Source organism: Chiloscyllium plagiosum, chromosome 21, assembly GCF_004010195.1.
Source record: "Chiloscyllium plagiosum isolate BGI_BamShark_2017 chromosome 21, ASM401019v2, whole genome shotgun sequence".
Taxonomy (NCBI): Eukaryota; Metazoa; Chordata; class Chondrichthyes; order Orectolobiformes; family Hemiscylliidae; genus Chiloscyllium; species Chiloscyllium plagiosum.
In genome coordinates, this window is record NC_057730.1 from 19,973,102 (window position 1) to 19,987,193 (window position 14,092).

General features: G+C 42.0%; 1 protein-coding gene across 1 annotated transcript in view; it reads right to left on the reverse strand.

Moving 5' to 3' along the window:
• The window catches only part of LOC122560601 (otoancorin-like), a 66,608-nt gene extending 52,983 nt beyond the window's left edge, over nt 1-13,625 (reverse strand). The window contains exons 1-7 of the mRNA XM_043711396.1: nt 11,243-13,625; nt 8,205-8,326; nt 5,065-5,093; nt 4,944-4,974; nt 4,811-4,838; nt 3,361-3,439; nt 1,191-1,319 (exon numbers count right to left, since the gene is read on the reverse strand). Of these exons, the coding sequence (XP_043567331.1) occupies nt 1,191-1,319; nt 3,361-3,439; nt 4,811-4,838; nt 4,944-4,974; nt 5,065-5,093; nt 8,205-8,286 (378 nt within the window). The 5' untranslated portion in view covers nt 8,287-8,326; nt 11,243-13,625. The remainder of the gene's footprint in view (nt 1-1,190; nt 1,320-3,360; nt 3,440-4,810; nt 4,839-4,943; nt 4,975-5,064; nt 5,094-8,204; nt 8,327-11,242) is intronic.
• Between the last annotated feature and the right edge of the window lie 467 nt (nt 13,626-14,092).

Here is a 14,092-nt window from a genome sequence, read left to right on the forward strand (position 1 = left end):
TACAATAGCAGCATTTAAGAGACATTTGGATGGGTATATGAATAGGAAGGGTTTGGAGGGATATGGGCCGGGCGCTGGCAGGTGGGACTAGATTGGGTTGGGATATCTGGTCGGCATGGACGGGTTGGACCGAAGGGTTGGACCGAAGGGTCTGTTTCCATGCTGTACATCTCTATGACTCTATGACTGAAAATAGGAAAATATTTCTACACACTAATTTGCGATCTTCCCCTCAGATAAGGATGAGTGGATGTTGCAGGACAATGACTCTGCCACATTCTGGCCTCTGTCCTGAAGTTATCAGGGAGGGAAAGCTCATCACCAACCTTCCCAATCTGAAAAGTCTCCCTGTATTGCTAGGTTTCAACAAAGGGCCCTTGTGGGGAGACCTCAGCTCATCAGAGCATGATAAGGCCAGTGACCCCTCAAAGCTTAAAGATGTGTTGTTGGAAAAGCGCAGCAGGTCAGGCAGCATCAAAGGAACAGGAGAATCGACGTTTTGGGCATAAGCCCTTCTTCAGGAGGGCCTATTCCACCATTCACCCTAACCCAACCCCTCAAGCCTATTCCACCATTCAGCTGAACAGTGGCTGAATTAAGTCTCAACTCCATTCACCATCCTTTACTCCAGATATTAAAAAATAATCCTGCGATCTCACTCTTGAAAGCTTCTACTGACCCCCACCATCCACAGCCTTTTTGGGGAGAGTTTTTTTTTGTATTCAGTCACGGGATGAAGGCATCACCAGCCAGGACACCAATTATTCAAGAAAGTAAGGACTGCAGATGCTGCAGATCAGAGTCAAGAGTGTGGTGCTGGAAAAGTACAGCAGGTCAGGCAGCCTCCAAGGAGCAGGAGAATTTATGTTTCGGGCATAAGCCCTTCATCAGAATTCTCCTGTCCCTCGGCTGCAGCCTGACCTGCTACGCTTTCCTAGCACCACACTCTTGAGGCCATCAGTTATTGCCCATCCCAGAGGGTAGTTAAAAGTTAACCACATTGCTGTGGGGTCTGGAGTCACATGTAGGCCAGACCAGGTAAGGAAGGCAGTTTTCTTCACTAAAGTGCATTTGTGAACCTGAAGGGTTTTTCCCGACAATGGATTTAGGGTCATCATTGGACGATGGGGTGACATCATCAGGAGGGGGGAGTAGATTTGAATATAAGAACAACCAGCTACAATCCTAACCTCTATGCTCATGCCACTGCGGAAATACTTTGCACTGAGTAAGAAGGTTGAGGTGTCCATCTGGTGCAGATCAGTGGCCAGTTTCCTTGGCTGAAGGATGATTTGTCTGAAATAGTTGGAGAACGAATTCTGCAAGAAGAGAAAGTAACATTGAGAAAGAAATATCCCACAGAACAAAATTTAACAACAACCACATCATCGTTTCAAAATCCTTGGGAGAACAAGGGAAAGGGCAGCATGGATTTGGAGTAACTGGGGGACAGGAAAGAATGTTTTTCTGCACAGGAAGTGCTGAATGTTTTTCTGCACAGGAAGACAGTATCCAGTCAATAGCCTCGGGGTGAAGGCTAGGATCAGTGCTTTACTGATGACCTAGATATGGGGTTATAGTGTCATAGAGATGTACAGCATGGAAACAAACTCTTTGGTCCAACTTGTCCATGCTGACCAGATATCCCAACCTAATCTTGTCCCACCTGCTAGCACCTGGCCCATATCCCTCCACACCCTTCTTATTCATGTACCCATCCAGATGCCTTTTAAATGTTGCAATTGTATTAGCCTTCACCACTTCCTCTGGCAGCTCATTCCATACATGTATCACCCTCTGCGTGAAAAAGTTGCCCCTTAGGTTTCTTTTAAATCTTTCCCCTCTCACCCTAAACCTATGCCCTCTAGTTCTAGACTCCCCCATCCTAGGGAAAAGACCTTGTCTATTTATCCTATCCATGCCCTTCATGATTTTATAAACCTCCAAAAGGTCACCCCTCAGCCTCCGACGCTCCAGGGTAAACAGCCCCCGCCTGTTCAGCCTCTCCCTGTAGTTCAAATCCTCCAACCCTGGCAACATCCTTGTAAATCTTTTCTGAACCCCTTCAAGTTTCACAACATCTTTCTGATAGGAAGGAGACCAGAATTGCATGCAATATTCCAACAGTGGTCTAACCAATGATCTGCACAGCCGCAACATGACCTCCTAACTCCTGTACTCAATACTCTTGGAAGGCACAAATTCAAAATTTGATGATACTAAACTTGGAAGAATTGTGAACTGTGAGGTGGATAATGTAGACCTCAAGGTGACATGGCTGTTGGAACTAGCAGGCATGTAGAAGATTATATTTAAAGTGCAGAAGAGGGAAGTGATGCACTTTTGCTGGGGAGAATGAGAACAATTGACATAAAAGAAAAGTGCATGATGGTGTGGGAGCAGGAGGAGCTGGGGGGGATCAGTTTGCATCAATTGTTAAAAGTGGCAGGTTGAGAAAGTTCAAGAAAGTAGGTGGGATCCTAAGCTTTATAAATTAAGGCACAATGTTTTGTCCTCAGTTCTGGGCACCACACTTTAGGAAGGATACAGGAAAGATTTAAAGAATGGTCCCAGAGATGAGGGACTTCAATTATTTGAATAAGTTGGAGAAGCTACATCTGTTCAAGAGAAGATTGGAAGATTTATAAAAGGGAGAAAATCATGAAGTGTCTAGACAGGGAGATCAAGAACTGAAGGAGAATGAGACAAGGCAGGTGGCAAACATTACACAGTGTGGTCAGGATCTGTAACTTTAATCAGGCCAGGAATGTGATAGAGGCAGGTTCATTTGTGACTTTTAAGAAAGAATTTCAAAAAGGAAAATGCACCTAAATTTTTTTAAAAATGCAGGACTATGGAAAAAGATGAGTGAGTGGGACTAGTCAAATTGCTCTTGTAGAGAGCTGTCATGGACTGAGTGACTGATTGGCCAGCTTCAGTCATTTTCCAGGTCCTGTTAACTGTTTACAATCTCCACTTCCCATGCTCCATCTCACTGTGATCAAGTCTCATCCACAGACTTGGACCTAACCACCAATGTAGACCCTGCCCTCACAGCCTGAATCACCCTCAGAATCTCCACACCATCTTCCACAAGAGGGTCTGGTGTCGAAACCATGTCCAACTGTAGCCAGAACCCACCCTCATGACCCCACTCTCTGCTGTGCATGTTTGAGAGTAAGACCCATGGCATCACCACCTGACACTCCCCTCAACCCCTAATTCCTGTGATGCATCTGGGAATGTTAAACTATGTGAAAGGTGCTATGTAGATGTAAGCTGTTGTCATTTGCATAAATATAAACGTACTGACACACACACACACAAACTGTAATTATTCAAGAAAGGTATAAATCAAACCTGAAGCATATGCATACTGGACCCCTTTGAACGAAGGTATTGCAGCATGTCCGCATAATATTTAGTAACAGTATTCTCCCTGGAATCCAGAAAACACTTGGTTAAACTCGCTGTTTGATATAAATGTATCAATCAATGCTTCTCAAGTTGAATCAAGGAAATCTGTTCCCTCCTATTTGAGCCGTTTAAAACTGTCCACAGGAGGCATCATAATCTACTTTTGTTTTGTTACACCATATGAATTATTGCTCTTATTACTGTGTGGGACCATAATTTCTAGGGAAAACACTCCTTTTGGACACTCCACTCAATGGTAGATAACCCTTTATCAGTCCTCAAGTCAAATGTACCACTGCAAGATGCAGACAAAACCTTCTGCCCCGATAGTGCACTTTAAACCATATCAAGGGTTGCTGTCTGCTCCATCCTGTCACAAAGTATGGTGCTGGAAAAGCACAGCCAGTCAGACAGCATCCAAGGAGGAGAGTCAATGTTTCAAGCAAAAGGTCTTCATCAGGAACGCACAGTCCTGAATGAAGAGCTTATGCTCGAAACATCGACTCTCCTGCTCCTCGGATGCTGCCTGACCGGCTGTGCTTTTCCAGCACCACAAGGTTTGACTCTGATCTCCAGCATCTGCAGTCCTCACTTTCTCCTGCTCCATTCTGCACCGACAGGACATTAACCCACTTCTCATACCAGCCAAACTTGTGGCTTACAGCCTAGGTTCAGCACGGAGCAGTCTTGCCCCCATGTCAGAAGGGAATGTGTTGCTGGAAAAGCGCAGCAGGTCAGGCAGCATCCAGGGAACGTCGATTCTCCTGTTCCCCCGAAACGTCGATTCTCCTGTTCCTCCGAAACGTCGATTCTCCTGTTCCCTCATTCCTGAAGTAGGGCTTATGCCCGAAACGTCGATTCTCCTGTTCCCTCATTCCTGAAGAAGGGCTTATGCCCGAAACGTCGATTCTCCTGTTCCCTGGATGCTCCCTGACCTGCTGCGCTTTTCCAGCAACACATTTCCAGCTCTGATCTCCAGCATTTGCAGACCTCACTTTCTCCCCATGTCAGAAGGCCCAGGGTTTGAGTCCACTCCAGTCACTGGCTTTTGCAATCCAGGCTGACATGAGGCTGACAGCACAGCACTGAGGGTGTTTTGAGCTGTTGGAGGTGATGCCAATGCCCTATCAAGAAAAGGGTACTATTTTATTGGAGAAGCAGAGGACCCTGTATTGTTAAAACAATACCACAAGAACAGATTATCTGCTCATAATTACATTGCTACACGTGGGAACAAACTGTGCACACATTGGCTGTTGTGTCTCAGATACTATAACAAAAGAGTTAATTGGTTGTAAAGCATTTTTGGCCACCCTGAGATTGGAAATGGTGCTATAAAAATGTATGGTTATTCAATCTTTCACTTGTCTTCCAGCAAAGCAAAAGGCCTCACCTGAGGTACTCCAGTGCTTTGACAGTTCCTGAGGAAAAAAAATGAAGATGAAAGATTTAAATATGTGAACACAATGAATCATCCTGACACAGTTTTAAAGAGCTGGATTCCAATAAAAGTAGGAGAATCTCACCTTCTATGTACTTCTCATCCAACAACTTATCCTGAACAAAAAGAGACAGTTGAAAAGTGACAGTAAAGTCAGCAACAGAAAGTAAAGGAAGATAGAATTTAAATAAAATCCTGTCACTAACCAGTATTTGTCTCAATTCAGCTGGTAAATCTGTAAAAGGAACAATGAGTTAAAACAAACAAGTGGCAGAGAGATAAACAATTCCAAAATACTGTTATAAGCCTCTGGATGGATTATGAGCGATATCGGTGAGTTTGAGGCACTGAGTTATGGCTCAGTAATTTATACATTTTCCTTCTGATTCAGATGTTTGACAGTTCCAGCACAAAGCTTTAGCCTGACATTTCAGTGTAGTACTGAGTGTGTTATGCATTTGCAGTGAGCTATTAGCCAATAGCAACTGCCTGTCTTCTCAGGTGGATGCAAAACATTCTGTGACATTACATCTGAAGAAAACTAAGGGAGTTCTCTTCAATGTCCCAGTCAACATTTCTTCTTCAATCAACATCAAATTGTGCTAAGTAGCCATTATCTCATGACTGCTTCTACCAGCTTGCTGTACCAACCTGTCTGCTGCTTTGCCAGTGACTACATTTCCAAAAGTACTTCCGTTTTTGAGGAATGCTTTGAGATGTCCTGAAGCTATGGTAGGTGCAGGAGAATTACAAGCCCTTTCTAAAGAGCGAGAACAAAGTGATGCATGTTTTGCCAGTTTTGTTTAGGGTAAGATTTCTTTCCTGTTACTTGCGAGTCACTGCTCACCCATTACCCTTATCCAGAGGCATTGTTCATATGGAGAAAGGGGAATACAGAGGAAGCAGTTGGGTAAAAACGTCGGGGCGGGGGGGGGGGGGGGAGGTTTGTGGTGGGATGTTGAAGAAAATACAATTAACTCCGGATTACAATACAATGTCCACGTTTAGAAACATTTGGATGTGCACATCAGGTAACAGCAACATTCATGTCTCGGGGGAGGAACAGAAGAGGACAACTGAAGAGCACTTCCTCCCCATCGGAACTCTCCACATTTTCTGGTGGCCTCTAGAGTCATAGAGATGTACAGCATGGAAACAGACCCTTCGATCCAACCCGTCCATGCCGACCAGATATCCCAACCCAATCTAGTCCCACCTGCCTGCACCCGGCCCATATCCCTCCAAACCCTTCCTATTCATATACCCATCCAAATGTCTCTTAAATGTTACAATTGTGCCAGCCTCCACCACTTCCTCTGGCAGCTCATTCCATACATGTACCACCCTCTGCTTGAAAACGTTGCCCCTTAGGTCTCTTTTATATCTTTCCCCTCAGGTCTCTTTTATATCTTTCACCTCTCACCCAAAACCTCTGCCCTCTAGTTCTGGACTCCCTGACCCCAGAGAAAAGACTTTGTCTATTTATCCTATCCATGCCCCTCATAATTTTGTAAACCTCTGTAAGGTCACCCCTCAGCCTTCGACACTCCAGGGAAAACAGCCCCAGCCTGTTCAGCCTCTCCCTATAGCTCAAATCCTCCAACCCTGGCAACATCCTTGTAAATCTTTTCTGAACTCTTTCAAGTTTCACAACATCTTTCCGATAGGAAGACAAGAATTGCACGCAATATTTCAACAGTGGCCTAACCAATGTCCTGTCCAGCCACAATATGACTTCCCAACTCCTGTACTCAATACTCTGACCAATAAAGGAAAGCATACCAAACGCCATCTTCACTATCCTATCTACTTGAGTCTCCACTTTCAAGGAGCTATGAACCTGCACTTAGTCTCCACTTTCAAGGAGCTATGAACCTGCACTTCAAGGTCTCTTTGTTCAGCAACACTCCCTACGACCTTACCATTAAGTGCATAAATCCTGCTAAGATTTGCTTTCCCAAAATGCAGCACCTCGCATTTATCTGAATTAAACTCCATTTGCCACTTCTCAGCCCATTGGTCCATCTGGTCCAGATCCTGTTGTAATCTGAAGTAACCCTCTTCGCTGCCTCCTACACCTCCAATTTTGGTGTCATCTGCAAACTTACTTACTGTACCTCTTATGCTCGCATCCTACTTTCATCCCTGAGATTTAATGTTTCCGCTCATGTCACAATTCATCTTTTAGCCCAAAGGGCAAGTCGCTAACCTTTATCGAATAGACCAGGTGACATCTTGTGGCCATGAAATGGAGGTATTTCTAAATACATTTAGCAAGCTTTAATAAAATAGATATAAAGGAGCTGAAGTCTGTAAATAAACATTTTCAACTTTGATCTACTGCTCAACGTTAACATACGGTACAAAAAAGGTCTTTTTCAACGACATTTATAAAAGATATCTTTCCTTTCCCTACAATTTTTTTATTGACGTATCAGCGAGTTTCCTTCGGCTTTGCAATGACACCAAGTTCCAGACAATACAGCATTGGCCTCCTTTTTAAAAAATAAAGCAGCATTTATAATCCCAGCTCTTAACTCATCTCTCTAATTATCGCTTTGTAACAGTAATGACAACCAGAATTTATTTCTTCTATAGCTATCGATGTTCTAGAGAAATGCCCTTCAGCTGAAGCAGTAAATGTTTCTCCCTTAACAGATGCTGCCAGACCTGCTGAGTATTTCCAAACTTTTTATTTCAGATTTCCAGCATGCTTTTGTTGGTAGGCATTTGATTGGTTTCACTCTTGCATTTCCAATTGTATTTGAAGTATATACCCTAAGTGAAATTTTAAGGTTTGATTCCTGAAAATCTGAAGGTAACTTTTATATAAGTTATAGATAAACAATATTTTATTAGGCCAAAACGCATAGATTGACTTTCACACAAGGGCTTTAAATATATTAGAAAGGTGCAACAAGTATAATTGTACAGCTGAAAAATTAACACATTTTGTTGAAACTTTTCATCATGCACTCATCAGCAGGAATACCAACATACGGGGAGCAACGTTTCATACTGTATGAGAAGAGAATGCTGATTAGCTGGCAAGTGGACTCTGACTGGTGGAGATATTGCTATGGTGAAATGAGATGAGATGATGACTGATAGGTAACTGCTGAACTTTGTTCAAATTTAAACCAAGTACAGATACACCTCTTGTTTACATGGAGATTTAAGCAGATGAAGCAAACAACAATCAGTTTTTTAAAAAAAGTTAATTAAAATTACCTTTAAAAATAACACCCCTACTCCCACCAACACAACTGCCACCATTATTTAGCTGAATCTGAAGATTATTTAAAAGGCACCAAGCACATATTAATTTAAATTATTGATTTCTTACTTTCTCCTGGGTCTGCACCAACAGTGGACCGAGCTTGGCAAAGAGTCAGGACAACCAGCCAAATCCAGAGGCTTCCCCGCATCTTTATACAATGGCATCAAGTTCCTCCAATGTTGCTGCTACTGTGATGGACAATATCATGAGAAACATTTCGCACAGAATTATCTAATGGGAAGATTCACCATTAAAAGATCAGGAAGTCAGTATCACCCACTTGGCAAGCCCAGAAGGTTAAAGTTAATCCCAGTGGCTTCAGCAGGTGTCCCTCAGACAGTCACATGGCACAGGAGGCTATTCAGCCCATCGTAACTGTGCAGATTCTTTGTAAGTTCAAACAATTTAGTCCCATTTCACTCTTGCTATATTCCAAGCAATTTACCAATTCCTCTTACTGTGGAATCGGCTTCCACTAACTCTTCAGGCAGAGCATTTCATTATTCAATCGGTTTATTAATTCAATTAAGTTTCCCATTTTCCATTCACACCTCCTTCAGACATATTGTTTATTTCTTTGTTTATTAGGTTGATGCTTTGGACCTAGCCCACCAACAGTTTTGTCATTTAATCTTTCCTCTCTTCCATCCTATTGCAGAGATTCCCATTTGTTCTTTACTCACATTCACCGTTTCCACTTACTTAAAACCTATTACATTTTTAACTTTTGCCAGTTCAGGTGCTACCACACATGCTGATGTCATCAACATTCTTGTTTTCATGTCAGGCAATGGAAGCCTTCTTGGTTTTCACTCATTTGTAGTCTACACCATGATGATCTCACCACTGTGTCAACAGTGAGTCAGAGAAATACAGCATGTAAACAGACCCCTCAGTTCAACTCGTCCATGCCGATGAGATATTCTGAATAAATCTAGTCCCGTTTTCCAGTTCCACATCCTTCTAAACCCTTTCTATTCCTATTCCCATCCAGATGTCTTTTAAATGTTGTTATTGTACCAGCCTCACCACTTCCTCTGGCAGCTCATTCTATACACGCACCACCCAGTGTGTGAAAAGTTGCCTCTTAGGTCCCTTTTATATCTCTCCCCTCTCATCCTAAACCTCTGCCCTCTACTTTTGGATTCCTGCACCCCGGGGAAAGATCTTGACTACTTACCCTATCCATGCCCCTCATGATTTTATAAACCTCTATAAGGTCAGCCCTGAGCCTCCAATGCTCCAGGGAAAAGAGCCCCAGACTAATTCATCCTGTCCCTATAGCTCAAATCCTCCAGTGCTGGCACTATCCTTCTAAATATTTTCCACACCCTGTCAAGTTTAACAACATCCTTGCTATAACAGGGAGGCCAGAATTGCATGCAGTATTCCAAAAGTGGCCTAACCAATGTTCTGTAAGCAACAAAATGATCTCCCAACACCTATACCCAATATTCTGTCCAGTGAAGGCAATCCTATCCAACTGTGAATCCACTCTCAGGGAACAATGCACCTTCACCCCCTCCCAGGTCATTTTGTTTAGCAACACTCCCCAGGACCCTACCATTAACCATATAAGTTCTGCCCTGATTTTCCTGATCAAAATGCAACACCTCACATTAAACTAAACTCCATCAGTCCACTGGTCCATCAGATCAAGGTCCTGTTGTACTCTGAGATAATCTTCTTTCCTGTCCACTATAGCACCTATTTTGGTGTCATCTGCAAACTTACCAACCATACCTCCTATATTCACATCCAAATCACTCATAAAATAACAAAAGTTGCATTACTCAACTCACCAAACCTCCTTCATCAGCACCTTCCAAATCTGCAATCCTTATCATCTAGAAGGACCAAAGCAACAGTTGCAGGGAAACATTTCCTTCTGCTAGTTCCCCTTGAAGACATACACAATCCTGACTTGGAACTATGTCGCTGTTCCTTCACTGTCACTGGGTCAAATGCTTCAATTCCTGTGGATGTAACTGCAGCAGCTCAATGAAGCAGTTCACCATTACACAAAGGGCAATTAGGGACTGGCCTTGTCAACGACACCTGCGCACCAGAGAGTGGTGGCTGTGTGGAATGCTCTGCCCCAGAGGGCAGTGGAGGCCCACTCTCTGGATTCATTTAAGAAAGAGTTGGATAGAGCTCTCAAAGATAGTGGAATCAAGGGTTATGGAGATAAGGCAGGAACAGGATACTGATTAGGAATGATCAGCCATGATTATATTGAATGGTGGTGCAGGCTCGAAGGGCTGAATGGCCTACTCCTGCACCTATTGTCTAAAGTTTAGCTACTGAAATTATATTTTTAATACTGGACTTTAGGTAAATTGACCAAAACATTTCTGATTTTCCATGTAATTATCCCAGCATGGAATTCCTGATTGTCAAGTGTAAACCCAACCCCTAGTTCTTTTTGCCAATAATCTTAATTCAAACTATAAAACAAGCTTCAATAATTGAAACATGAATAATTAAAATTGAATGATTAAATTTATAAAATGGCAAAAATGAAATCCAGTCACTGCAAGTGTTCTCATATTATTTAGAATGCAACATTTTTTAATTTGAAATTTCAAAATATTCCACTCAAATACTGATCACAATATTTTAACAGCCGCTTCAAAAATGAGAGGGATAAGTCTGAGCTGGCATTGCAAATGGAATCAAACTGTTAACAGAGACTAAATTAAGATCAGATTTATTTTTGTGTTTGTAATGGAGTTGTGACAAGGTCTGAACCGGTCTCTCTCATTCAGAGGACACAAGACAATCAATTCACTGTTCAATCTGATACAAGATCAGGGTAAAAATTAACAAGTGGGTATGGAAAGTTTGGACACACACAATGCACTTATGGCATTTACAAGTTTTGATTTCACACCATATGTCAAAAGGAGATACAGAAATACCCCTGTAAATTTAACACATTCTCCCATTAACTTGAAATAAAAGAAATGCTAATGTAAATGAGCTGTAGGTGAAACCTACAAATTGTTCAGTTCCCAGCATCATTTTTTTTCTTTAGAAACATCCCCTGTGATGTTTCTTAGATCCATGTAAACAAGAGCAAAATAAAAATGAAGAGTGGATACCTGTGCAAACAGCCGCTGATGTCCTAAAAATGTTTCTTGTTTTCTTTTTCACTGACTGTCCCCACACTAAAGTCAGCAACCAGACACTTGTGAGGGAACAAGGGCCTTTTATCCTCATTTCAATTTGCTGACGTTAGTCTAATGTAAGATGACACCTGTTGTCTTTCAATAACTCGCATTCATATAGGTGTGTTTAAAGTTGTAAAAAATCCCAAGGCTGTTTTCAGACAAGCATTAACCCCAGTCCATGGAAAGGTATTAGGACAGGTGACCAAGAGCTGGTGAAAGAGCTATGTTATTAAAAGCATTAAAGGGTAAGACAGAAGTAAAAAGGTAGAGGGGCAGGGAGGGAATTCTTGAGCTTAGGGCTCAGGCAGCTGAAGAAAGTGTTGTTAATAGTGGCTCAAAAGAAGTTGGGTCTGGACAAGAGGTTAGTGCATAGGTTATAGAGCTGGAGGAGGTGATGGAGATGCCGATGGGTAAGGCTGTGGAAAAATTTGAACGCTAGGATGAGAATTTTAAAATTGAGGCACTGCTAAAGTGGGAGCCAGGATAAGTCAGAGGGCAAAAGGCAAGCAGGACTTAAGTGAGCTAGGACACAGGCTGAGGTTCATGGAAGGTATAATTTAGGATGTATCTAGGACCAGCATTTAAACAGTGCGTTTAAAGATAACAAAAGCAAAATAAAGTGTTTGCTTTCCAATCTACACTGAAAAGTGATTTATTCAAGGATGGACATGTTAGGACTGCAACTTCTAATAATCTTCTCTTTAATGCCTTCTCAAAATGGCAAAGCCTCATTTACATCCCCATCCAAATTCGGTGCATTCATCGCCTCACTGGATGTTTGTGTATATCAGAGGTGGAGTAAACAGGTGTCCAGCCCTAACAGGTCGAGGTGCAAATCCTGGAGGTTAACTACCCAATTTTCTGTTTTGCAACATCCCAAGAATTCATATTGCTAAATATTACCTCCTTCCTGTCACTTTAATCTATTCGTAGTACGGTGTTATTAAAGGGTCATTTGTCTTCATTCTAAGAATGAGAGTGAGTTAGTAGAACAGTATATTATTGAAGTACAGAAGAACAAAAGGGGCCAGGTCAGGAGGGCACAGTGGAATTAATCATGTGTAACAGACAGAGAGATGTATGAAGAGAGAGGAGAGGAGTGAGAGAAAGAATACGAGAGACATGTCCATAAAGTCAGAATTGAGAGTGATAGAGGGACACTTAGTAAGAGGGAAGGTAAGGGAGAGATACAAAGAGAAAAAGAGCTGAGCTTTCTCTTTGAAGTGGAAAAATTTGTGCGGAGATTTCCAGAACTTGAAACCACTCCTGGAATCCATTGGAATTTTAACCGGGGTGTCACTTTATTTGACATAGACGCCATTCAGAAGAGACACATATTCCCAAACCTTTTCGTCTTGCATCATCAGGTCAAACAGCAGACTATCAAGTTTTAAGCAATCAGTAACTTGTACTTCCAGAGAACGGTGTGGTCATTGATTGGCAAGTCAACTCTGACTGCTCCCTCTATAAATGGGACCTATAGACTCCAAGCTCTGGTCAATTCAAAACGTTTCCTTATGTACACACAGTCACTGCTAGCAAACAGTAAATTACGCACATTATGAGCTTGACGGATTATCTTAAATTGTTTTTTTGTTCATGGGATGTGGGCATCGTCAGCTATGCCAACATTTAGTACCCATCCCTAATTACCCAATGGGCAGTTAAGAATCAAACACATTGCTGGAGTCACATTTAGGCCAGACTTGGTAAGGATGACACACAACCTTCCCAAAAAGGACATTAGTAAACCAGAAGGGATTTTACGATATTCATCAGGGATTACATGGGTTGCCATTGGCTGGCTTTTTAACAAATTCAAAATTTTATCATCTACTGTGGGTGGGATTCGAACCCATGTCCCACAAACATTAATCTGCGATTCTGGATTACCAGCCCAGTGACATTACCATCGGGTGCCTCCCCCCATTACCACAATCTAACAATAGATGCTTTGCTTTGGGTTTTTGCAAGCATTGGTAGTTGAGTATTGTCTGCTCTGCTAAACACAAAGGAAGATACTGTTTGATTCAGTCAATCATTTGTCCATATTGCCCACTTACCTAGCATTGCACTACAATTGATGCATAACATTGTTCACCAGTCCGGATGGCAGAACATCATTTTGAATGGAAGGCAACATCCTGTCAGTGGAAAATACCACGTGACATAGCTTAGCAGCACTGTGAAATGGCTCCTTAACCTGTTACTCAGATTTTTGAGATACTTTCATTTTCCAGAGAAATTTAAGATAGACAGGGTACTTTTCAGAAATGAAAATTTTTGTGGGTAAATCACCACAAGTTACCTTTAATTCAGCTACTTATTAAGAAATCTCACAGACAATCAATTACTGAAACAATGATTTCAACTTTATTGCATGTAGCAACCAAAATAAGACCCCTCAAAATAAGTTAACTTTCAACTGGATGTTAGAGTAAACACAGAGAAAATGCAAATCACATGAACAAGGGAGAAGTTCCTAGATGGGGTGTTGACACTAAGTTAAGGATATTAGCTGATGGGACAAGGACTAAGTAAAATGTCGATCTGAGAGTTATGGACTAATGATTCGTGTATGGCAGGAAATGGAATAGGTCTTGTGTTAAAGATATCTGTTATGTCTGAAGATGACAAACTATTTAATGTACAAAATATTGGAGAGGTCCAAAGTTTCTATCTTATACAGTAAGGCGGTGGGAAGAGGGAGGGAGAGAAGAAGTGTGTGAGTGTGAGAGAGTGAGTGAGTGTGAGAGAGTGAGTGTGAGAGAGTGAGATTAT